The sequence below is a fragment of the Salvelinus sp. IW2-2015 genome, linkage group LG6.1, assembly GCF_002910315.2.
Source record: "Salvelinus sp. IW2-2015 linkage group LG6.1, ASM291031v2, whole genome shotgun sequence".
Classification (NCBI taxonomy): Eukaryota; Metazoa; Chordata; class Actinopteri; order Salmoniformes; family Salmonidae; genus Salvelinus; species Salvelinus sp. IW2-2015.
This window is the reverse complement of record NC_036845.1, coordinates 29,287,513-29,312,850: the sequence shown is the minus strand read 5'-3', so window position 1 is coordinate 29,312,850 and position 25,338 is coordinate 29,287,513. Positions and strand designations below refer to the sequence as shown.

General features: G+C 42.6%; 4 protein-coding genes across 13 annotated transcripts; all 4 read right to left on the bottom strand.

Moving 5' to 3' along the window:
• Window positions 1–187: 187 nt before the first annotated feature.
• On the bottom strand, window positions 188–4,474 carry LOC111965413 (zinc finger protein 436). 3 transcript variants are annotated; one of them, XM_023989612.2, is made up of 5 exons: window positions 3,679–4,474; window positions 2,772–3,112; window positions 2,489–2,628; window positions 2,218–2,278; window positions 188–2,125 (listed from the first exon to the last, which is right to left on the bottom strand). In XM_023989612.2, the coding sequence occupies exons 2-5, from the start codon at window positions 3,046–3,048 to the stop codon at window positions 852–854; spliced, it is 1,752 nt and encodes a 583-aa protein (XP_023845380.1). In that variant the 5' UTR covers window positions 3,049–3,112; window positions 3,679–4,474; the 3' UTR covers window positions 188–851. The 3 variants fall into 3 exon arrangements, with proteins under 3 accessions (XP_023845380.1, XP_023845382.1, XP_023845381.1); XM_023989614.3 differs by having other exon boundaries at window positions 2,218–2,275; XM_023989613.3 differs by lacking the exon at window positions 3,679–4,474 and adding an exon at window positions 3,397–3,633.
• Window positions 4,475–4,495: 21 nt separating this feature from the next.
• LOC111965414 (uncharacterized) lies at window positions 4,496–13,711 on the bottom strand. Of its 4 annotated transcripts, none has more exons than XM_023989615.3 (8): window positions 13,169–13,711; window positions 12,816–13,070; window positions 12,134–12,644; window positions 11,908–12,025; window positions 11,695–11,762; window positions 10,896–10,990; window positions 7,561–7,670; window positions 4,496–4,823 (listed from the first exon to the last, which is right to left on the bottom strand). In XM_023989615.3, exons 2-8 carry the CDS (start codon window positions 13,066–13,068, stop codon window positions 4,497–4,499), a joined length of 1,482 nt encoding a protein of 493 aa, XP_023845383.1. In that variant the 5' UTR covers window positions 13,069–13,070; window positions 13,169–13,711; the 3' UTR covers window position 4,496. The 4 variants fall into 4 exon arrangements, with proteins under 4 accessions (XP_023845383.1, XP_023845385.1, XP_023845387.1 ...); XM_023989617.2 differs by having other exon boundaries at window positions 12,816–13,252; window positions 13,346–13,710; XM_023989619.2 differs by having other exon boundaries at window positions 12,816–13,276; window positions 13,553–13,710.
• Window positions 13,712–13,981: 270 nt separating this feature from the next.
• LOC111965411 (zinc finger and SCAN domain-containing protein 2) lies at window positions 13,982–16,973 on the bottom strand. 5 transcript variants are annotated; one of them, XM_023989608.3, is made up of 3 exons: window positions 16,881–16,973; window positions 15,125–15,586; window positions 13,982–15,044 (listed from the first exon to the last, which is right to left on the bottom strand). In XM_023989608.3, the coding sequence occupies exons 2-3, from the start codon at window positions 15,441–15,443 to the stop codon at window positions 14,113–14,115; spliced, it is 1,251 nt and encodes a 416-aa protein (XP_023845376.1). In that variant the 5' UTR covers window positions 15,444–15,586; window positions 16,881–16,973; the 3' UTR covers window positions 13,982–14,112. The 5 variants fall into 5 exon arrangements, with proteins under 5 accessions (XP_023845376.1, XP_023845374.1, XP_070300219.1 ...); XM_023989606.2 differs by lacking the exon at window positions 16,881–16,973 and adding an exon at window positions 16,184–16,809; XM_070444118.1 differs by lacking the exon at window positions 16,881–16,973 and adding an exon at window positions 16,188–16,809.
• Window positions 16,974–18,534: 1,561 nt separating this feature from the next.
• Window positions 18,535–20,875, bottom strand: LOC111965412 (macrophage migration inhibitory factor). The gene is made up of 3 exons (XM_023989611.3): window positions 20,661–20,875; window positions 18,908–19,077; window positions 18,535–18,834 (listed from the first exon to the last, which is right to left on the bottom strand). Exons 1-3 carry the CDS (start codon window positions 20,766–20,768, stop codon window positions 18,768–18,770), a joined length of 345 nt encoding a protein of 114 aa, XP_023845379.1. The 5' UTR covers window positions 20,769–20,875; the 3' UTR covers window positions 18,535–18,767.
• Window positions 20,876–25,338: the final 4,463 nt, after the last annotated feature.

Below are 25,338 nucleotides of genomic sequence, written 5' to 3'. Positions count from 1 at the left end.
CCCAGCCTCCATCCCCGTAGGCCTTTTGCCAAGCCGTCAATAAGAATTTGTTCTTAACTGACTTGCCTAGTTAAATAAAGTAAATCAACATTTTTTAAATCATTGTAATTCATAAAAAGGTCACTAAGAATCTTGGTAATTATGGTAAATCGTAATTGTAGTATGCCTTATTAAAAAAATGACAACCTCCAGTAATGTCTGATTTTAATTTGTTTTTAAAAAAGCAGTTGGAGCAAACAAATATTATCAGAAGAGACTGAAACATGGGTCTTCTCTGCCCTGTGACTTTCTTAACAGGGGAAATATACAGTACAATTAATGTTACATTTGTCATAATACAGAATAGACACATTTACATGGAACAAAAACATCAAACAAAAACCATGCTCCCAAGACTTTTAAAATCATCATAAACCAGTCTGGCACTGACTTTTTTWAAAAGTGATCAGCTGAGAACCTGCTGCCCACAAGACAACTGATTGATCACCATATCAAGTTGAGTTCTCTTTCGTCATCCTCTCTCAGCATCATGTTAGTTCATGGGGCACTAGGGTTGGGGTCAATTCCTTTTTCATCAGTCAATGATTACAAAAACCTTAGTTGAAAATGAACAGCCCTTTTCAAATCCCAAATTTAACTGCAAATAGACGTAACAAACGTATCTACTGAATGTAATAGGAGTAGACCCCCGGCCCTACTGAATACTCCAATTTGACTGGGCGGAGCCATGTGGACTCAGGCATGGACAGTTTCATAGTGGATCCTAAGGTAATTACTGTTGTGGAAAGTCCTGCTACAGCGAGGACAGCGGGATCTGTTTCTTGAACTGGTGAACTTGTAGCAAATGTCTATTAAGTTCTGCCATTGTCTCTAATTGCTTCACACACTTCAGGCACCAGTGCTTCCTTCCCGGGTGGGCGGACCTCCAGTGTCTGATCAAGACGAGATGGCAGCGGAATTTTTTGCCACACTTCGCAGCTCAGTGGTTTCTCACCTGTATGGATGCAGAAGTGTTGAACGAGGCTAATCTGTGAACTTAGCAGCATTTTACACACTGTGCATTGGAACAGGCCGTCTGCTCGTCGATCATCTTTGCCTTTTGTCTTGATGGCAGGTTGCTGCTCCGCACCGTTTGCCATGGGTTCCTCCACTGGTGCAGTCCAGGAGAGGTCTCCGCTGCTCTCCTCATCCCCGTACACATCCGCATGGGCTTTACGCAAGTGTAATATCAGGAACTGCTTTACACGGAACCTCTGCCCACACTGGTTACAAGGGTATGGCCTCTCACCTGTGTGAATACGCCCATGGTCCCGCAGGGAATGTGCAGAAGTGTATTTCTTGTGGCAAATGTAACAAGAATACCCTTTTGGATGTGTGCTGCTTTCTTTGGGTGTGCCAGCTTTATTGTTTGGGGACACAGGTTTGTCTTTCGGGGAGAGAGGTTTAGCCTTGCTGGCAGAGAGAGGTTTGTTGTCGCAGGAAGTAGGCTTGGCTCTGCTGGGGGAGAGGGGTTTCACTTCGTGCTTGACGGAGTCTGAAATTTCTTTGACGCTGGAGCAAGGTTCGCTCTTCTCGTGGTTGTCCCGCGTGTGCACACTAAGAGCACTTGGGTACTGAAACTTTTTGGGACACTTAGGACATTTGTATGTCCCCTTGATTTTCACCTTTTTATGAGACCTCATGTGCACAGAAAGACCAAACTCACGGCCAAAGCCCTTCCCACAGTAGTTGCAGCTGAAACTCTTGTCAGTTCCACTGATTGCCGCTTGTCCGTCCGCATCAGGTTCCATTTTGAAATGCTTTCTTCTCCTCCCTACCTTCTTCACTACGTCACTCATGTTCCCATGACTCCCCTCACTGTGTTTGTTTTGTAAGTCACTATCTTTTCCTTGTCTTGTGTGGTGACTTAAGACATTCTTGTTTGATAGGTCGTTGCTCTGGGGTTCCGGGTTGCTCTGGGGTTCCGGGTTTTCTTGTTCGAACATGCGCAGCAGACGACCATGGGTCTTCCTCAGCCCCTGGCCCCGACCGCGTCCCACTGAAACATGACTGTACCCTGACCCGGTCGCACTCAGATCAGGTAAGTCTCTTAACTGTCTGTTTAACAACCACTCCGCAGCCAACCCTGCAAAATAGGAGCAAAAAGCGTGGAGTCAGTGATGTCCTGCACCAGGAGCTGAATTACAATTACGAGGGCCAAGGATGATTTACTCTTACCTTTTCGTGGAGGACTCCTGGCTAGGGCCGTCAGCAGGTGGTCATCAAAATCTTCAGCCTGCTAAAACACACTCATAATGAATATGATAAGAGTATCATCAGCCTCTGATCGCAACCAAATACACCACCAAAGTACTAATAATAAAGCAGACATTTAACCTAATTCTAAACAGAAGCCACTTATTTTGTTCAGCCCATTGGCTACATTCGGGTGTGCATAATGACTGTCTGTTTATTGATTCAGGTTTCCTACACCGGACCGGTGACTGACCTCTATTTTGATGTTAGGGATGCGCCATAGAGACACACTCAGTGGTCGCAGGTCCACACATGACCACTCATTTTCCTTTTTGATCTTTGAGGGCGGTATTAAGGAATCTTCTGACTGAAGGGGCTCACACCAATCGGGTACTGCATAGAAACCCAAAGATACAAATTTAATGAGAAACATAATAGAGCTCAGCTGACACCAACTGGGAGAGAGAACATGCATACCTACACAGTCCACAAGCCCTGAAATTATGTTGCTATTTGTCTATGCGTTATCAACTTACCGTCTATCTCAGAACTTGCAGTCATGGAAAAGACTGTTCGTCCAGAGGTATTGTCCGGGTCCTCTCCTCCTTTGGCTCCCTCCTTCAACCTCCTCTCCGCCTGCTTCAGCTTCTCCATCAAGGCACAGATCTCGTCTCCTTTCTGTGTCAACTCCTCCTGCTGCTCATTCAGACTGCCCTCAAAGATCTTGGCGATCTCACACACGGCAGCTGTGAGCAGGGAGTCCATGACAGAGGACAGCTGCACCCTGAAGGCCTTCTGCACCTTCTCCGACATTTCTGGTTTAAGTGGCTCCGCCTCCACCTGACTCAGGTCTGTGTGAAGCCAGCTGGAAGCTCAACTGTCAATAAAGAAGAATCATGTCAAGGCCACAGGCAAGGTGGTATAGTTAGTTACATACAGTAGACCAACGCTGTAATGTATCCAAGGTAAGGTAAAGTATTTGGGGTGTTCATTTAACAAAATAAAGTCGGTAGATAAAGCTGTTTCAAACTAAAAAGACAGATACTGAGTAATAGTTGACTAGTGATCAAAGCGGTCTTGCAGCAGGTGCTAGTAATGGGATGTTTTTGTCATCTAGCTACAAACGTCAAATACTTTTTATGTAACATTCAAGTAACTTACTCGACTCCGATGAAGACATTGTGGGATAACTAGCATAAACGATGAAAGATGCCATGTCACAATAGCTAGCTATCTAGTTAACTGTATAAAATACGTCTATACTTGCATGGTATACTGTTTAGAAGGTTGTCATCATTCACAAAGCTTTATGCATTGCTTACAGACGAGCAAGTTCAACACAACATGCTGGAATGTGCACAGCTAGAGGAGGATCCGCGCGCGAAAAGTAAACATGGCAGCGAAGAATTCATCACATTGATGGCTATAACGGACAACACAAACCTGCAAAAACAGCGGTCCCTAAAACAACGGACTCCGTTGACTTTGTCTTTGTGTATATCTTCAACGTATGTAGAACGCAATAACAACATTTACTGTTGTTTAACTGTCCGTTGTAATGCAAACGCTTCTCGAGTAGCCACCATTTTTCCATGTGGACTTCCTCTCGTCCGCGACCTTTCCTCGCGATTTTACCTAGGGATTTCGATGTTGCGTTGGCAGACCGCAATTAGGGGCGTTTTCTGATATAGGCGTTTCTTGATATCAAGTTGACACCCATTGATGCTCGCCATTGGTCTGTGGCTTGTTCGCCGGGGACAATGGTTGTTGACAACTGTAGCGTTGTATCTACGCCTAACCATTTTCCTAACCTGCCTTGTGAATTATCCTAACCTGTTATGTAAACAAATCATCTGTGTCAAGAAACCATCAGTCTCATAACACCAGAACTGTCCAATGGCAGGTATCAACATTGTGGTCTGCATTAAACCATTATTCCTGCTAAATTGGTCCTAGCTCTGGCACAACCAAAAATGGACAGCCCTTTACCTCTGTGACACAGATCACAGATCAGATTTAGTTTTCACTTCCTATAATCACTGCTCAGGATGGGGTTAGGTTTAGTTTATCCTAAATCACTGGTTAGAGGCAATTTAAATCAAGAGACTCGCCACTTAAAAAATGAACGGAAGGAAATTTCAAAATGTATTTACCAGAATGTGAACAGTAAGAAGTCTTGATTCATAGTGTGTTTGTAACAGTCAACAWCACTGTTTGACCATTCACTTAACCCATTTAAGAAATAATGACAACAATTCAGTTCATTTATCATTTTTATTCACATACACTTGTTTAGCCTCTCCTTTTGGGGGGTGGCGGGAGGTAAATCTACCCCCCTGTAATTTTCTGGAGCGAGCCGACTTTGGCTCAACGCCCTTAAGGCGATTGTCATCTAAGGTTATCTGACAGAGTCGGACGATCTGGGTCAACCTCGAGCAACGCCACCTGGGAGGGAGCACATGATAGGTGAACTTGTCTTCAGCATCACTTTCCTCGTCCGACATGAAGTTGGGGTCTGCTCCAACCAGGAAGTCCAGATCTTCTGTGGCGAGGAGCTCTCCTCCCACCTTTACTCTCTTCTGGAAGAGCTGAAATTTTACAGAGAAAGGATTTGAATAAGCAGCAATACATTAGCCTGGGTACCAGTCTCTTTAGATAATCCACTCCCTGTACTCCATGTCATGTGCCAAAGAGCCTGGCCTTTCCGCCATCTTCAAATATGAACATTCTATAATTAATGAGCTCTAAAAGAACATAGGATTTGATCCTGACTCAAGCACCCTCACATCACAACGTCTATACAAATTTTGGAACTAAACCTTTTTTCTTCAAAGAACACTTTAGTATCCGGTTGAGAAGCAACAGTTAACGTAAACTCACCCCATTCCGTACAAATGTGCGCAACCGCAACATTCAAACGAGGCTACAAAGAAAACTAATGCGACTGTGTTGACTTTAAAATCGGGGGTGTGAACTAGGTTTCTATTCAAGCGTTGATCGACATGGTAATGGCTCTATAGTATTGGATAAAAGTTGAAAAAACGGACCCTCTGTTACATCGTGACGTATCATGTCGTAACGTACAGCACGCATAAAGCAACTATTTCTGTCTTACAATCTCTCTCCACCAAGTGTAGCACTTYTCTCATAGTTTAAAAACAAGAAATGGACAGTGACGGGGGTAAGGGGGGATACCTAGTCATTTTTTGCGTCATCATTGCAAGCGATCATCATTCTCAAAGCTGCTGTTTACTCCTAAGATCACTTCAGCACCACCCTAAAAACCCGATTCAAATTCGACACAAACCTTCAAATATAGTTTATAGTGTTTTATTTACATTTTAGAGGCGATAAGGTGATAAGTTGGACAGATCGAGTGAAAAAAAAACATTTTCCCACACAACATCTCTCCTGCCATTTTTAAAAAGACCCGACGGGGCTCATTGCCTGCTTGAATTATGCAGAAATGGGCAGCGTTTAGGTCATGTAATTGATTCTGGTGGAAAGGGGAGAAATTGTGCTTTACAATGGTATTGACATTACAGTTGATCTGGAAGTATTACGTTTTTGTGGCGCTAAAATAAGGGCAATTGTACGGACCAAGGCGATGTATGAGTTTACGTGAGTTTACGTTATTTGTCCAGATGAAACCAGTTTGCTAGCTCACTCTAAATTCTCAAACTATACTGAACAAAAATATAAACGCAACAATTTAAATGATTTTGCTGAGTTACAGTTCATATAAGGAAATCAGTCAATTGAAATAAATTAATTAGGCCCTAATCTATGGATTTTACATGACTGGGTAGGGGCGCAGCCATGGGAGCCAGGCCGACCCACAGTGAAGCCAGGCTTAGCCAATCAGAATGATTTTCCCCCCACAGAAATACTCCTCCGCATGCACTGGTCATAACTTGGGATTATGTCTTCTCTCAAATGAGGCATTGATCATATTTTTGCAATATTAATACCAAGAGAAATTTGGAATTTAACAGAGGGTCTACCACATGTTTCCTATTTGTCTGCCTCTTTTTTWATTTTTTTATTTCACCTATATTTAACCAGGTAGGCTAGTTGAGAACAAGTTCTCATTTACAACTGCGACCTGGCCAAGATAAAGCAAAGCAGTGCGACAGAAACAACAACACAGAGTTACATGGAATAAACAAGCGTACAGTCAACACAATAGAAGAAGAAAAAAATATATATATACAGTGTGTGCAAATGGCATGAGGAGGTATGGCAATAAATAGGCCATAGTAGCAAAGTAATTACAATTTAGCAGATTAACACTGGAGTTATAGATGAGCAGATGATGATGAGCAGATGATGGTGTGTAAGTAGTGATACTGGTGTGCAAAAGAGCAGCAAAGTAAATAAAAACAATATGGGGATGAGGTAGGTAGATTGGGTAGGCTATTTACAGATGGACTATGTACAGCTGCAGCGATCGGTTAGCTGCTCAGATAGCTGATGTTTAAAGTTAGTGAGGGAAATGTAAGTCTCCAGCTTCAACGATTTTTGCAATTCGTTCCAGTCACTGGCAGCAGAGAACTGGAAGGAAAGGTGGCCCGAGCTGACAAGGTAAAAATCTGTCRTTCTGCCCCTGAACAACGCAGTTAACCCACTGTTCTTAGGCCTTCATTGAAAATAAGAATTTGTTCTTAACTGACTTGCCTAGTTAAATAAAGGTAAAATAAATACAAAATTTAAAAAAGGAATGAGTGGCTTTTTCCTATTAATGTTATTTACAACCACCAATGAGCAACTCCAGCGCATATTTAGGGTGCGTTCATAAATTGCCTCAAGTGTGTCAGAGTGTGCTCTGGGTCGTTTGTAAATTCAGWGTGTTGTCAGATTGTCCTAAATTCTGAATGTTCACATCTTGGAGCATTTAGAGCGCACACCGGACGCTCTGGCCGAGGAGTAGGGTTGAGCCCAGCGACCTGCCCTCACAATGGCATTCAAGCACCCAAGCTAACTGGCTAAAGTTTGCTAGCTACTTCCAGACACAAATGAGAGAACACTCTGACCATTTGACTCGCCCTGGCAGAGCTGCTTAGGCTGTTTTTATGTTATSTAGARCKTTAGTGACTGTAACTGAGCTTCTGGCAACAGTTAGCTAAAGAGACTGGTACTCAGACTAGCAATACATAACTTATTGGTGAAATTGTGAGTACAGACATTGTGTGTATATATATAAGCTTTCAACTTGAATAATATCCTACATGAAAAATTCCACAAGTTAAATGCACAATAAAATGTTCTTATGTCTGAGTGATKTGTGATTATATTGAGTGGTGTTGTGTGTTACTGATAGCATACCCTGCTCCGCCTGCTGGTGAGGATTTTCTTCTTCTTGATGACCTCCACACTGCCCTCCAGTTCAATCTTCCCTTGAGCCTTCCAATACTCATAAGCCCTGTTGCACGCCTCTATGGAAAGGAAAAAATGATTATATTAAAATACTGTGGATGTGATACAACGTGATAAGTTGTTGTTTGTTATGGAGCGATTTCAGTGCCAACATAAATTGTATTCGAATTGCATACATTTGAATTTAATATTTGYAATGCACAAATTCAATAATTTTATTCATAAATCGAACTTGTATTTCCTCCTGATTTGAAACTGAATTGAGTGAATATTACGTTAAGTTTTCAAATTCAATTTCAACTTAATTCAATATTCAAATTCTATATTTATATTTGTTTCAATATGGTACTATCATTTCAAAGTTTCATATTTTCAACTTCACAGATGCATTCAGATTCAGTTTTCAAATTCGGTTCTATAATTCAGATTCAAAACCAGAGACAACATCCTGGTACTTTGCCAGCCAGGAAAAGCAGAGGAGAACAGAAAGAATTKAACACTCACTGTGGTAAACGGAAGCTTCTGGCGGTTTCTGAAGCCAATGTGGCATGTTGAAYTTATTTTCATCCTATGAATTTGGCTCTAGCGCTCAAATCGTTTTGGATATATACTACATGATCAAATGTATGTGGATATCTGCTCGTCAAATATCTCATTCCAAAATCATGGRCATTAATATGGAGTTAGTCCCCCCTTTTCTGCTATAACAGCCTCCACTCTTCTGGGAAAGCTTTCCACTAGATGTTGGAACACATTGCAGTCAGCGTTCCAATTCATCCCAWAGGTGTTTGATGGGGTTGAGGTCAGAGCTCTGTGCAGGCTAGTCAAGTTCTTCCACACCGATTTCGACAAACCATTTCTGTATGGACCTCGCTTTCTGCACGGGGACATTGTCATGCTGAAACAGGAAAGGGCCTTCCCCAAACTGTTGCCACAAAGTTAGAAGCACAGAATCGTCTAGAATGTCATTGTATGCTGTAGCGTTAAGATTTCCCTTCACTAGAACTATGAAAAACAGCCCCAGAYCATTATTCCTCCTCCTCCACCAAACTTTACAGTTAGCACTAGGCAGTCGGCAGGTGGTGTTCTCCTGGCATCCGCCAAACCCAGATTCGTCCGTTGGACTGCCAGATGGTGAAACGTGATCAACCCAGAGAATGCGTTTCCACTGGCGGCAAGCTTTACACCACTCCAGCCGATGCTTAGCATTGTGCATGGTGATGTTAGGCTTGTGTGCGGCTGGTCAGCCATGGAAACMCATTTCTTGAAGCTCCAACMAACAGTTTTTGTGCTGACCTTGCATCCAGAGGCAGTTTGGAACTCGGTAATGAGTGTTGCAACTGAGGCCAGACAATATTTAAGCGCTACGCGCTTCAGCACTTGGCGGCCCCGTTCTGTGAGCTTGTGTGGTCTACCACTTCACGGCCTAGCCGTTGTTTCTCCTAGATGTTTCCATTTCACAATAACAGCACTTGACTTGACCGGGGCAGTTCTAGCGGGGAAGAAATTTGACRAACTGACTCGTTGGAAAGGTGGCATCCATTGACTCAGGACCTCTACAATAGCATGGTGGGTTGGAACACTTCAGGAAGGAAGTCACGTGTGCTTGCAAGGCAGAAGTCCTGAGTTCAAGTTTCTTATGAGTTGAACCGGGGGGGAAGCGGTACTCGTTAAGCAACATGTCGTTCTTTACATAAACTTCCTGAACTTATCCCTATAGGCTTTAGCTAAATTGGCTAACAGTCTTGTGACATGAAGGAGATCTGGTTCGATCCCAGTCAGTCACAAGAGCAAGATTAAATAGGGAATGGAACGGCTATCCTTAGAAGGGCTATGACAGGGCAATTCAACTGTATTTTTATGTGGACCAAATTGTGGTTTTTGTGGCACTCGCTTCTAACGCGGTCTGTGATCATCATAGATGGGAACAGAAGGCACATCCATATTTCAGAGTCTTAACTTTCAGGAATGGGGTCATAATAGTTTAAATTAAGRTCAAAACGGTTCAAATGCTAGAGCCAAATTCATAGGAAGAAAATAAATTCAACATGCCACATTGACTTCAGAAACTGCCAGACTCTTCTGTTTACCACAGTGAGCRTTTAATTCTATCTTTTCTCCTCTACTTTTCCTGCCTTGCAAAGAACCAGGATGTTGTCTCTGGTTTTGAATCTGAATTTAAAAATAACTGAATTTGGATGCATCCGAGTTGAATATATGAAACTTTGTTAAACTTGAAATGATAGTTTGCAATCATTGTCTGTGTATCAAGTTTACAAATCTACCATATTGAAACTGAATATACACAGAAATATAAACGCAACATGTAAAGTGTTTGTCCCATGTTTCATAAGCTGAAATAAAGAAAATACCAGAAATGTTCCATACTAACAAAAAGTGTATTTCTCAAAAATGTTGGGCACAAATTTGTTTATATCCCTGTTAGTGAGCATTTCTCCTTTGCCAATACAATCCATCCACCCGAAGCTGATTAAACAGCATGATCATTACACAGGTGCACCTTGCGCTGGGGACAACAAAAAGGCCACTTTAAAATGTGCAGTTTTGTCACACAACACAATGTCACAGATGTCTCAAGTTTTCATAGAGCGTGTAATTGGCATGCTGACTACAGGAATGTYCACCAGAGYTGTTGCCAGAGAATTGCATGTTMATTTATCTACCATAAGCGGCCTCCAACGTCGTTTTAGAGAATTTGGCAATACGTCCAACCGGCCTCACAACCACAGACCACGTGTAACCACGCCAGCCCAGGACCTCAACATTCGGCTTTTTCACCTGTGGGATCGTCTGAGGGGGGGTGCTAGGGAGTATTTCTGTCTGTAATAAAGCCCCTTTGTGGGGAAAAAGTAATTCTGATTGGCTGGGCCAGGCTCCCCTGCCAAGTGGGTGGGCCTATGCCCTCCCAGGCCCACCCATGGCTGCAYCCCAGTCATGTGAGATCCATAGATGAGGGCCTGATGAATTTATTTCAATTGACTGATTTCCTTATATGAACTGTAACTCAGTAAAATATTCAAAATTGTTGCGTATATTTTTTTGTTCAGTGTAATTATTGAATTTGAATATTGAATTAAATTGACATTTTAAACGGAAYGCAATATTCAATTAATTCAGTTTCAAATCATGAAATACACGGAAGGCTGCTGCAGCAGGAGACGACATTACATACTAACAATATCTTTTTGAAGAGATATGGATTCTTTACATTGTTACATCCTGTAAATGTATACTATACGGTAGCTACTAAAGCTAAGACTCACTTCTGATGAGGGTGTCGGGACCCCAGTTTTTGCCTCCATCCTTTACAATCTGCATCACTGCTTTGGTCACCTCCTCGTTGTGAGGGGACCTGAAGCTGAAAAACCATAATGTTATGATTATTGAAAGAAATACGAGTGTGATGATCATGTAATAAACTTGACTATACTATATGAAATCAAAACATCCCAAAAGTGCAAACCCCACCCACTTGACACTCTAGGCAGGATAAGCAAAGTTTCAAATATAATTTGAACCCACGTCTGCAATGGTGCAACCAACTGAAAAGAACTAATGGAATATTTAAAGGGATAGTTCACCCAAAATACAAAATGACATATTGGTTTCCTTACCCTGTAAGCAGTCTATGGACAAGGTATGACRGCAATMCATGCTTTTGTTAAGTTTCCCTGGAACTGTTCCACATGCTAACGTTTTAGGATTTGTGGCACAAATCCCATTCAAGTCATGGGRCCGATATTAGCATATTTCACACGTCCAATCATAYGAAAGTATCTAAAATTGTTTGTGAACATGATGCGYGAAAAATACTAATACCGGTCCCATGACTTGTATGGGATTTGTGCCACAAATGCTAAAATGTTAGCATGGGAAGCAGTGCCAGGGAAACTAAACCAAAGCATGTATTGCCGTCATACCTTGTCCATAGACTGCTTACAGGGTAAGGAAACCAATGTAATTTTGTAATTTGGGTGAAATATCCCTGTAAGTATAAATCAAACTAAGAAACCAAGCAACTTTTCAAAGAGCAGTATCACTACAGCCTTTTAAAGTGCATACCAGTCATTTGGGCCGAATCTCCATTTGAGGTCCTCCCCAAGCTGCTTATGGGCCTGTCTTACTGATGCCTATTAGGAATAAAGAAATACACAGCAAGTTAACTGACCAAGTGGAGATTGGAGAGGCTAACAAACCTAAGAGTATAGCTAGCTACTTTGCTTTACAACAAACCCTGGCCGACGTGTAAGAAGTTTCAGCTCATTTCAAACTCACTAATAATGCCAGTGGAATAATCCTTCCAGTTCTTGATGTAACATGAACTGGCGCAGCGTAATCTTCATTATCTTGGACTCCCTTCGTCAGTTTTGCCTTGGAAATGGTACAGATGCCCCTGGAAAATATAAAAAACAGGAACAGTGCGATTTAACCTTTGCTAACTAGCAAGCAAGCTAATTCTCCCTGGTACACGAGTACTCCAGAACATGTTGTACAATGTTACCTTGAATGGATTTGTTCATGTTTTTTYAGGTCCGCTCTAGCGATAAATCTTTTCCCACAGTCCGTGCACTGGTAAGGCCTCTCTCCGGTGTGATAGGCCCTGTGTCTCTTCAAGACGCTCTGATGGCTGAAGCTCTTCCCACACTGAGAGCAGCTGTACGGCCTCTCCCTCGTGTGGCACTGCATATGGATTCTCAGGTGGCACATGGACTCAGGGGGCCCCATAGAGCTCTCTATCCCCTGGGCTGGTATTACTGCTGACCCTGGGTGTGAAGGCTGCTCCTCACTGGTCCATGGTGTTGATAGAGGCWGGGGCTCACTGGCACATGGTGCAGACAAACCAAGGTCACTATGGGGGGCATCGGTGTATGGGATTGTCAGGGTTACCATATCCCCCCAGTCTCCCTGTGCATCGGCCTCCTCTTTGACATGGACCTCATGGGCCTCCCTCAGAGCAACGAGCCCCTCTGACTGGAGAATCTCCTCTTGTTTAATACCATAACCCTCTGCTGCTGAGGAAATACCAGAACCAGTGATAGTATTCATGATGTGTGTGTCAGACTATACAGGTTACAGCTCTGTTACCTCTGTCTAAACTATCAACATGGTATAACCATGGTAATTAGACAGATGAATACCTAATCAATCCCAGAGGGGAAATTCAGTGGTGAAAAAACACTCACCTGACAAAGCCTCTACTTTCTCCTCAGTGTCTCCAGCACAACCACATCTCACACACATCCCCCTCCACTCCTCCTCTCTGTCCCTCCATCTCTGCAGCCTCTCCTTCAAGACGTCCACTTCCTGTTTGCTCCGTGTCACTTCCTCTAGGAAGCCATCCTTCACCAATAGAGTGATTTCATGCATGGCGGTTTTGAGGACTGTTTCCATGAYGCCACTGAGCTGGTACTGGAAGTTGAGGATGGCCTCTGACATAGCTGCAACAACATCAACTCAACACTGGCAAATCAATCCCACTTCCCTTATTGGTACCAGCCCCAGAGTACAGACAGTCTTCTTTGGCTGAGCTTCCTACCGTTGTTTCCCAGTTTGGGTCACTATACTGGAAAGACTTGGATTTAGCCTCCTCCAGATCACACCACTGCCCAGAGTCAGGAATCTTCCTCCAGGAAACAAGGGCAAGCTGTCAAACACACCAAATGTGGTCTTGATATGCCCCAAATATCTTGCCAGTAATAGGAAGCTCACTTACCAATGATTTAGCCCAGCAACATGCGTGTAACTAACAAATTCATGAACCCATACATCCCTTTTTGCCTGTGATTAGGCGTACCAAATAATGCATTTCTCAAGCTTGCTAGCTGCTTAGCTAAGCTAACTTAATAACCAATGACTGTATATGAACAACAGTGTAGTAACAGCTTTCCAACMATTTGACTCAAATCTAAAATATTATTACCACTTCCTAGACGTTGGTTGTTGTTGTGCGTCAACAAATCAGCTAGTTACAAACGTCAAATCTCTCATAGCCTGTAGTACACAGACGTAACAAAGCCAGGTACTAGCTAACATAATAAGCTAACAGCTAACTAGCTGAGAGGTCCTGCGGCTCCACCCCCCTGATCTGTGGCATCGAGGTGATCATACTGCCAATACAATTGCGCAAAACTCCTAAATCTTTTTGTTGGAATGTCGTCTAGAATCTTTGGAATTCAACATATTCTTTGARACAACTGTCTGAAGCGCTGTACCAAATGTATTTATTTGCCTGAGTATGATATCTATGGGCCGTTCTGGGTCAGACATGGCTACTTTACTTTTAATATATGTGTTTTTGTATGTAACAGTTAATGACACCGTTTGACAAATCATTTAAGGATGACAATCATTTCTTCATTAAGGGTTTTATTCCTCTCAACATGAAATGCATCAGCAACTACAAATACATTGMACATAGTACACGTGTGCTGTTATTTTTCCACTCAGATTTTCTAAATCAACCAGCTTCATCTCAAAGTTCTACCTTGCTGCATGAATCTGTTCATGTCTTTTCAGGTCTGCTCTAGAATAGAATCTATTCCCACAGTTCGTGCAGTGGTAAGGCCTCTCTGCTGAGTGAATGACCCTGTGTTTCTTCAAGCCACTCTGAAGGCTGAAGCTCTTCCCACATTGAGAGCAGCTGTACGGTTTCTCTCCTGTGTGATACTGCTGGTGGGACTTCAGGTTGCACAGGTAGACAAAGCTCTTACCACACTGAGAGCAGCTGAACGGCCTCTCCCCTGTGTGGCACTGCATGTGTACCCTGAGGTGGCACATGTACACAAAGCCCTTACCGCACTGGGAGCAGGTGAAGGCCTTTTTCCCTGTGTGGTGGTACTTCTGGTGGTCTTTCAGGTTTCGGAGCTGAGGGAAGCTCTTTTCACAGTGTGGGCACCTGTAGGGTTTGACCCCCAGCTGTGCCGTTGTGTTGTTGCTGAGACCATAGGGATTGGACTCCAGGGCTCCCACAGCACACTCTGTTGCCTGRGTGGGTATACCTGACCCTGGGAGTAGGTGCTGCTTCTCCCTGGTCCATGGTGTTGGTTCTGGAGGTAGCGGTGGTGGCTCCCTGGCCCATGGTGCTGGAGGTAGAGGCTCTCTGGCCCATGGTGCTGGAAGTGGAGGTTGAGGCTCACTGGTCCATGCCCCAGAATGGGAGCTCAATCTCTGCAGATGACTCAGGCTCATTATGGTAGTATCTGTGGATGTAACCATCTGGGATACTAGATCCCCCCAGTCATCGGGCTCCTGTTTGATGTGGACCACATGGGCTTCCCTCTCTTCCATCCTTTCAGAGACACAGGAAGAGCTGGACATGTCCGTTTCCTGTGGACCCTCTCTCTCTGGGAGAGTGTTGGGTCCCTCTGACTGGAACATCTCCTCCTGTTTGATAACACAACCTTCCTCTGCTCCTGAGGATGGAACAGAACAAAGTCAGAGATCCTATATCAGGGGTGTGTGTGCGTGTGTGCGTGCATCTCTCCTCACTTACCTGACAGAGCCTCTCCTTTCTCAGTGTCTCCAGCACAACTGCAGCTCACACACATCCCCATCTGCTCTCTCGCTTCCCTCTTCTTTCTCTGCTCTTTCTCTTCAACTTCCCTCCTCTTCCTCTCCTCCTCTCTGTCCCTCCATTTCTGCTCCCACTGCTGCAGCTTCATCCTCAAAACGTCCGCTTCCTGCTTGCTCCGTGTCACTTCCTCCAGGAAGCCTTCCTTCACCAGCCGAGTGATCTCATGCATGGCGGTTTTGAGGACTGTTTCCATAACACCACTGAGTTGGTACTGGAAGGTGAGGATGGCTTCTGACATAGCTGCAACAGCATCAGCTCAACACTGGAAAATAACCCCCACTTCTCTTCCAAACGTCACAGTTGCCTTGTCTCCCAGTGAGTTCAACAAGCTGGGAAACTGGCACGTAGCTTCCAGATTACACCAGTACCCATGGAGTACACCTGGAAATAGGGACAAACTGTCAAATACATGATGATAAGGGTGACCCTGCATTGTGGACTGTCATCTTGCCAGTGAAACAGGGAATATCAGCGACGAATAAATGCTAAATGACTTAAATGTAAATGAATAGCCATTCAGGCCAGCAAAATGCTTAGCTATTAGTAATAGCTAGCTAGATATTTTGGAAATTATTGGTGTAATTGTTAGCTTTTACTATTTCATGTAGACCAACAGTACTACCAGAGATACTGAAGATAGGTACTTAACTAGCTAGATAGCAGACTTTTGTCCAGCTTGCCTTGCTAGCATTAGCTAATGTTGAACGAATTTAGCTAGCTAGCTACATAGCTATAACACATGGGTATAACGATAGCATCTTAATTTGACTCGAAGAAAGATAATCTTATTACTTGCCAAACGTTGTCAATCGGCTAGTCGGAAACCTTCAATCTCTCATACCAGTGCCACAAATTGTGAATTTTGTCCAGCTTGCCTTGCTAGCATTAACTAATGTTGAACTAACTTGGCTAGCTAGCTACATAGCTATAACACAGGTAGCGTTTTAATTTGACTCGAAGAAAAAATGATTTTATTACTTGCCAAACGTTGTCAATCTGCTAACCGGAAACGTTCAATCTCTCATCCCAGGGCCACAAATTGTGTAATATTTGCTGGCTGTCTTCAAAGTAGCAGCTAGCTAGTGTTTACATTGGTTTCCACTAGTTACYACAGCCACAAATTACAAATGGCTATATCGTAAAAATGTATGAAAACAAAAATTAGCTTTGGTCTTTGTTTAAGGTTAGCCATATATTTAGCTGTGTTTTTAGGGTTAAGTTTAAAATCACATTTTAAGAAGATAAATTGTAAAAATGGGCGGTCCCCAAGCACATGCCGTTAAGAGGATCATCATGCTTAGGTGATTGCGCAAAACTGTTTGCAGAAAAAAATGGGAGACTTGTCACTATATAAATCATATATTATGTCTTTGTTCCTAAAATGATCAYTATCAACCCGTGTTGACGCATAACGTAGGGCAATAAAACAAATAGCTACACCATTTTTTATTGGATGCAGCATCTATAATCAATAGATGACCTATTATCTAGATTGTTCCATGAAAGTTCATTCCCTCTAGTTCATGAGCTCCAACAAAGTAAATATTTCAATGAACTACCTATACTGAAGAGCTATGAGAGACAGAGAACTAAGACAGTATAAAACAGGCCCTTACGGTAGCAAAGACCTTCTAGATTCTCAACATACAATTGAAATAGAGATTCTCAAACTCACCTTASCTGGTACTTCCACAGCCTTGGACAGTTATTCTGTAGCTTCAGATAGAAGTTCTACTATTTATTGTAACATTAAAGCAAAGGTGTGCAGTTTTGCTATGTCATTCATTGACCAGACGTCTTCAGTTCTTCTTTCATTTCTTGGCATGATAACCAGGCCAGGTTTTGTACCACCATTTCAAAGAAGTTAATGTAGATCCTGAAACAGAGAGATGGATCAGCTTGTGTGTGTGTGTGTGTGAGAGAGCGAGCGAGCGAGAGGCTGACTTCTGTAGAGTGGGTGTGTTGGTTCTGTACAGGGGGGAAATCCCAAGGTGTTTGTTGAGCAGTCCACAGAGTAGTGTGGAGTACTGCAGGTTCTGTTCCTCACGTATAGCTCCAATACTGTGGAGGGAGCAGTATGCACAGGGGGCGGTCTTTCGCCCGAATGTCATCAGCTGATCTAGCACGATGGGAACAACAAAGAACTGCAGAAGACAAAACAATATAACCATAAAATGACATATTAGTAATTTAATATGATAATTGTGAGTATAACCCTGCAATGTTGTATTATAATGTCATTTCTCTATATGTTTCAAAGTTAACTCTGCCATTTTCCCCCATGGCTTTGGCCAGTTCTTCTGTTGCTTCTGGAAGAAGTGCCRCTGGGACAGCAGTCTTGGCTACATYTGTGTTCACCAAGAAAATAGGCATGGATGGTTACTTCAATTTGACTCCTTAAAACAGGAAATGTAGCTTKATTGTGCTACACTTAAAACAGTTTTGATTATGTGTGCATGTGAGTGGGGTGTGGCCTCAGTCACACCATTTTTCTCAAATGTCCCTTAATTCTAAGAGCCGGCGTTGGTCCTACATATTTTAGGTACAGATTATACCTATATATTTTAGTTCCATTTAATTTATTCATTCCTATTACATGTTTGTGAGTTATGGAAAAGTTGAGACACAGTATGCAACCCTGTACTTGAAATGGGTTCTTCACATTAACAATTATCGGCAATGGACWTTGAAACTCACCTCAAGTCCTGGATTTCCAATAGCTTAGGACAGTTCCACCGTAGCTTCAGATAGAAGTGCAGCTGGTACGGAAGCTTTGGCACAATTTGTGTTCACCATGAAAACCGGTATGGTTGTAAGTTTACTTGAAGCAAGACGTATTGGTCCCACTGAGGTATACGATTGGTCTTCAGCACAGGCGGTTTACCTTCACAATGATACTCGACGATAGACAACTGTGGCCATTAGAATTGCGTGTGGCTGCTGAAGTGATTTTTGTCCACCAATGGCAACATACTTCCTACCACAAGAGCGGGAGTTATTCATGTAATATCAGTACTAGCTTAACAGTATCCAATGTATTTTGATACCTATCTATTGACTCTGATTGAACCCAAGAACAGATGCATGGCATCACAGATATGACAAAACGTGTCAAAAGTAAATGCCCAGCTAGCGGTCTTCGCCTGTTCATGGTTGTTTGTATAGTGCACTTGGGAGTGTGAATACACMAATCTTTACCTAACAATTGAACACAATAGATTGTCTGTGTGAGGACAAATTGGACTGCTTTATGGCATGCTCTCAATTAATGGCAGTGCAAAGCATCCGGTCTGTAAAACATGTCAAAAACACAGGGGAAACAGAACAAATTGTGATCAAGGGGAATCACTTTATTGTAATATCAAAGCCAAGGGTCCAGTGCAAATCAAGGGTCTGTTATAAAGCAAGGATCCATTTTAAGTGCATTTATCAATACCGCTCTACATCAGCCCAGCAACAAGGCATCTCTGCTCATCTCTCCACAGCCTATGATAGTGCTATAATACCATTAAGGTGTAGGGGAAAGGAGGGGTCAGCTCCCACTGAAATTTAGATCCCTTGCTCAACCAAAGGTGGAGTTGTTCCACGCCACGTTCGCTGCCTCCATGTCAAAGAAGTTCACGTAAATCCTGAGACACAAGAGGAGTGTTTAGTGTATGAACATTTCATGTGGATTTTACTCTGTGTGTGTGTGTCCATTACCTGTCAGGGGAGATGCCCAGGTGTTTGTTGAGCAGTCCACACAGTAGTTTAGAGTACTGTTTCTGAGCTCCTTCAATCTTCCCAATGCTGTGAAGGGAGCAGAGGGCACAAGGGTCTCCTTTCCCCCCAAACATCATCAACTGGTCTGGGACGATGTGCACAGCGAGGTACTGAGAGAGAGACACACGCAAAGAGAAAACAGAGCATACAATGAGTGGGAGCTGGAACAATCATGTGAAAAATCACGTGATTCAGGCACAATAAAAATTCTAAACCGTGACATTGAAATTGCACAAGTAAACCTTTAATAAATAAGAACTAGTTGTTTGATTTACAGTATTCCTGTCCTGGACCTATTACAAGTACAGTGAGTAAGACATTTAAAAYGTGTTAACCCTCGCAAGGCTGCCGGCCCAGACGGCATCACTAGCCGCGTCCTCAGAGCATGCGCAGACCAGCTGGCTTGTGTGTTTACRGACATATTCAATCTCTCCCTATCCCAGTCTGCTGTCCCCACATGCTTCAAGATGGCCACCATTGTTCCTGTACTCAAGAAGGAAAAGGTAATTGAACTAAATGACTATCGCCCCRTAGCACTCACTTCTGTCATCATGAAGTGCTTTGAGAGACTAGTCAAGGATCATATCACCTCTACCTTACCTGTCACCCTAGACCCACTTCAATTTGCTTACCGCCCCAATAGGTCCACAGACAATACACTGCACACTGCCCTATCCCATCTGGACAAGAGGAATACCTATGTAAGAATGCTGTTCATTGACTATAGCTCAGCATTCAACACCATAGTACCTGTCTCTTATACACATCTAGATGTGTATAAGAGACAGGTTTAAGGTTGTATCATCGCCTGGTACGGCAACTGCAACCGCCCACAACCGCAAGGCTCTCCAGAGGGTGGTGCGGTCTGCACAACGCATCATCGGGGGCAATCGACCTGCCCTCCAGGACACCAATAGCACATGATGTCACAGGAAGGCCAAAAAGATCATCAAGGACAACAACCACCYGAGCCACTGCCTGTTCACCCCGCTATCATCCAGAAGGCGAGGTCAGTACAGGTGCATCAAAGCTGGGACCGAGAGACTGAAAAACAGCTTCTATCTCAAGGCCATCAGACTGTTAAAGCCATCACTAACACAGAGAGGCTGCTGCCTACATACAGACTTGAAACCATTGGCCACTTTAATAAATGGATAAATGGATCACTAGTCACTTTAATAATGGCACTTTAATAATGTTTACATATCTTGCATCACTCATCTCAAATGTATATACTGTATTTTATACCATTGCATCTTGCCTATGCCGCTCTGTCATTGTTCAAYCATATATTTATATATTCTTATTCCATTATTTTACTTAGATTTGTGTGTATTCGGTAGTTGTTGTGGAATTGTTAGATTACATGTTAGATATTGCTGCACTGTCGGAACAARATGCACAAGCATTTCGCTACACTCGCAATTACATCTGCTAACCATGTACGTGATCCAATAACATTTGATTTGACCTGCAGCACGAATCTCGTGTTCCATTTAAGGAATAAGATCTGCGCATGGCCGATTTTATAACCGTTTTGTTATGGGATGCCAAATGKATCTCTCAACTGCAACAAAGGGTCCCTACAATTTAATCTTCACCGCAGAAAAACGCATAAGCATCAAATGAACGATAATTAGCTATCTACAACAGGGGTGGGGGGGCTTTGCTGTGCCAACTTTGGAAGACTCACCTGCACAGGTTTGCCCATCGCCTTGGCCAGTTCATCTGTTGCCTCAGACAACAGAGCAGGAGGAATGTCACTCTTGGCCACATTAGTATTCACCAAAAACATAGGCATGATGATTGCTTCGCTAACGTTCTCTCTGTCGCAGGGAAATAACCGYGATGAACACAGCTCTGGAACAAGCTTGAGTGCAGCTTCTTCTTCTGTACGTGTGTATTTACTGACTACAACAACAAAAAATGTGTTTCGCCACCTACTGGGTGGGGTGAAAACTGAGAAACTTTAAGGAAGGGTGAAAACGACCACAGTATCTAAACCCAGAGGCGCAGCATCGCAGGACCTCCAAGAGCGCTTGCGAATCAGACCAGTCCGTGGTTTGCTGTTCGAGAAGTCAATGAGAAGTGAAATATTCTTCCTTAGTTCTTAATTTTCTCCAAGTCTAAAGGCACAACCTAGCCAATGTCTTAAGTAGTTGAACATGTTATTAATTCAGCCTCGTGAAGGTGACAAACTGAAGGCMTGCCTTTGATTTGACGGCATGCACAGTCGTAGTTAGACGACAGCTAGACCGGATGACATGTTTCCATGCATGATTGTTTTTTTTTTTAAATAAAAATAATTGATCGAAAAACAGAAGCATTTTGGTTGATGTACATTTTTACATAATTGCKGTGGATAAATGCTTTGGTAGCCTCTGAGAAGAAGTATTTGTTTTCATACAATTGGATCCACWTCAAAGCAACTATATACATAGCATCATAAAATAAAAATGTAAACATAGGACACTCAATAACTCCGAAAATCAAATACACAACAATAACTTTACAAAGACATGAAACTCAAGTCAATCAACAAAAAAACGTTTAAAAAGTTTTAAATCCACATTCTTCACCAGGACTCTGTCCATCCACTACTCATTTCCCACCTTTTATGTGACATTCTTGATCAGCTCTGCATCCGGAGGAGGAACAAGGAGGTCTATTGTTGACAAAGAGGAAGGTGATGCAATCATGATATTAGTGTGATGCAGTAATGNGTGGATAAATGCTTTGGTAGCCTCTGAGAAGAAGTATTTGTTTTCATACAATTGGATCCACTTCAAAGCAACTATATACATAGCATCATAAAATAAAAATGTAAACATAGGACACTCAATAACTCCGAAAATCAAATACACAACAATAACTTTACAAAGACATGAAACTCAAGTCAATCAACAAAAAAACGTTTAAAAAGTTTTAAATCCACATTCTTCACCAGGACTCTGTCCATCCACTACTCATTTCCCACCTTTTATGTGACATTCTTGATCAGCTCTGCATCCGGAGGAGGAACAAGGAGGTCTATTGTTGACAAAGAGGAAGGTGATGCAATCATGATATTAGTGTGATGCAGTAATGATGGGAAATGTAATTGGTCCAAACCAAACGTCCCTTGCAAACAATGGTGATCCACGTGCTCTGTGTTTATGTTCAGCAGTTCCCTGATCTATGTGCCTCCCAGGGCTCACATACAGCTGAGCCCATACAATAGGATTCACTTAACCAATCCCAGTGTGCATTCCTTCTCCTAAGCAGGAAATAACCCACATTTCCTAGATACAGAGAGCTAAATAAAACATATTTCTCAAGGGGTCCTGAGCTTTCTTCAATACAATCTGAAGAAATGGGCTGAAGTCCGACAGATATAGTGTCAATCAAAAACGATCCAAAATGTTTTTGATGTTGCACTGAAGTATGCTTAGATTGCATATATGTTAGCTTTATTGTTGTCTACCGTACTCCCGATCAGACTCCAAACGACACAACGTTACATTTAACCGACTGACTCCAAACAACAAGCATTGGGCTATCCGACAAAAGAAACATTAAGAGAGTAGAGACACTGTTCAAAACCACTTTTCTTTTCTTCTCAGGTGTTGAGTAATAACCAAGAACTGCAAGAGAATGATTAGGTAACTAGCTAGGTACTCTGAAAATCACAGATTTATGCATAACTCGGCTATTCTAGTCCACACGTTACAATATTGTGACTTGCTTTTAGAGTAGTTGGTGAGCGAAGAGAGGGCTGTCATTATAGTGCCATATAGAACATTGTCTATGGAGGGATGAGGCCCTCGGATCATTCTAGGTTTTAACTTACTGTTGCGAGTTAGGATAGTGCATTAGCAGTTTTCTTGTTATATCAGTCACAGAAAGTCGGTCAATTAGCCTTTGTTAGCTAACATTTTTTTAGATAGCTAAATGAGTTTATCGGCCAGCTATATAATCTTGATATCATGGTTGAATTACCGTCCTGGGGTTAGTTAGCTATCATATTAAAAACGGAAAACATTTATTTCTGGGTCATTCCCAGTGGGTCAGAAGTTTACATACACTCAATTAGTATTTGCTAGCATTGCCTTTAAATTGTTTAACTTGGGTCAAACGTTTCGGGTAGCCTTCCACAAGCTTCCCACAATAAGTTGGGTGAGTTTTGGCCCATTCCTCCTGACAGAGCTGGTGTAACTGAGTCAGTTTTGTAGGCCTCCTTGGTCGCACATGCTTTTTCAGTTCTGCCCACAAATTGTCTATAGGATTGAGGTCAGGGCTTTGTGATGGCCACTCCAAAATCTTGACTTTGTTGTCCTTAAGCCATTTTGCCACAACTTTGGAACTATGCTTGGGGTCATTGTCCATTTGGAAGACCCATTTGCGACCAAGTTTTAACTTCCTGACTGATGTCTTGAGATGTTGCTTCAATATATCCACATAATTTTCTTTCCTCATGATGCCATCTGTTTTGTGAAGCACACAAATGCCTCCTGCAGCAAAGCACCCCCACAACATGATGCTGCCACCCCCGTGCTTCACGGTTGGGATGGTGTTCTTCGGCTAGTGTAACAGTATAACTTTAGTACGTCCCCTCGCCCATACCCGGGCTCGAACCAGGGACCCTCTGCACACATCAACAACTGACACCCACGAAGCGTCGTTACCCATCGCTCCACAAAAGCCACGGCCCTTGCAGAGTAAGGGGCAACACTACTTCTAGGTTTCAGAGCAAGTGACGTAACTGATTGAAACGCTATTAGCGCGTACCCGCTAACTAGCTAGCCATTTCACATCCGTTACACTAGCAAGCCTCCCCCTTTTTCCTCCAAACATAACGATGGTCATTATGGCCAAACAGTTCTATTTTTTTTTCATCAGACCAGAGTACATTTCTCCAAAAAGTACGATCTTTGTCCCCATGTGCAGTTGCAAACCGTAGTCTGGCTTTTTTATGGCGGTTTTGGAGCAGTGGCTTCTTCCTTGCTGAGTGGCCTTTCAGGTTATATCAATAAAGGACTTGTTTTACTGTGGATATAGATACTTTTGTACCTGTTTCCTCCAGCATCTTCACATGGTCCTTTGCTGTTGTTCTGGGATTGATTTGCACTTTTCGCACCAAAGTACGTTCGTCTCTAGGAGACAGAACGCGTCTCCTTCCTGAGCGGTGTTGGATTCGACATTTTGAACATTGAGATATTAAAGACATGATAGATCAGATGCATAGTATATTAAGGAGTGAAAGAGACTGGGTCTCTGTAGAAAGACAGATAGCTGTGGAATGTGTTGGATGACAAGAGGAGAGCAACGTGTTGATACAGGGGAGACAGATGGACATCTGTGGATTAGATGGAGGGGTTGAGGTCAGGAGGTGAGGACAGATTCTCATCTGGGAGTAATAAAGGTTTGGTATCCTGTTACCCTCTTTATTCTCTTCCTGTGAAACCATAAGATGTAACCATTGGAGAGAAGGAGGAGAGTCTTAAGTGGGTTATATATATATATTTTAATGGGACAAATGTTGTGTTGTCTGACTACAGCTGTACAGAACCTTTGGGAAGAATTAAACTTGGTTAAAGCTTAAAGCTTCTCTATTGTCCGTGAGGTAATTACTTTGAAAAATAAGAACCTAACAGCGGTATGACGGCTGCGTGGTCCCATGGTGTTTATACCTGCGTACTATTGTTTGTACAGATGAACGTGGTACCTTCAGGCGTTTGGAAATTGCTCCCAAGGATGAACCAGACTTGTGGAGGTCTATCATTTTTCTTTTGATTTTCCCATGATGTCAAGCAAAGAGGCACAGTGTTTGAAGGTAGGCCTTGAAATACATCCACAGGTACACCTYCAATTGACTCAAAATATGTCAATTAGACGATCAGAAGCTTCTAAAGCCATGACATAATTTTCTTGCTGTTTAAAGGCACAGTCAATTTAGTGTATGTGAACTTCTGACCCACTGGAATTGTGATACAGTGAATTATAGGTGAAATAATCTGTAAACAATTGTTTGAAATATTACTTGTGTCATGCACAAAATAGATGTCCTAACCGACGTGCCAAAACTATAGTTTGTTAACAAGACATTTGTGGAGTGGTTGAAAAACAAGTTTTAATGACTTCAACCTAAGTGTATGTAAACTTCCGACTTCAACTGTACCCTGAAAGTTTGAAACTGTACAGTATACAGTGGTTTTAAATTAAGCTATATAKTTGTAGAACCCTCCTGTATTGAGGCAAGTCATATTTTGTACGGTCTTGCTCTCTATTAAGTTGAAATGGCGCTTCTYCAAGAATAAAAAATACATTTTTAACATAACCACTAACGTTACACCTCTTTTTCCACCAACTGCACGCATTTGACTGCCTTCTGC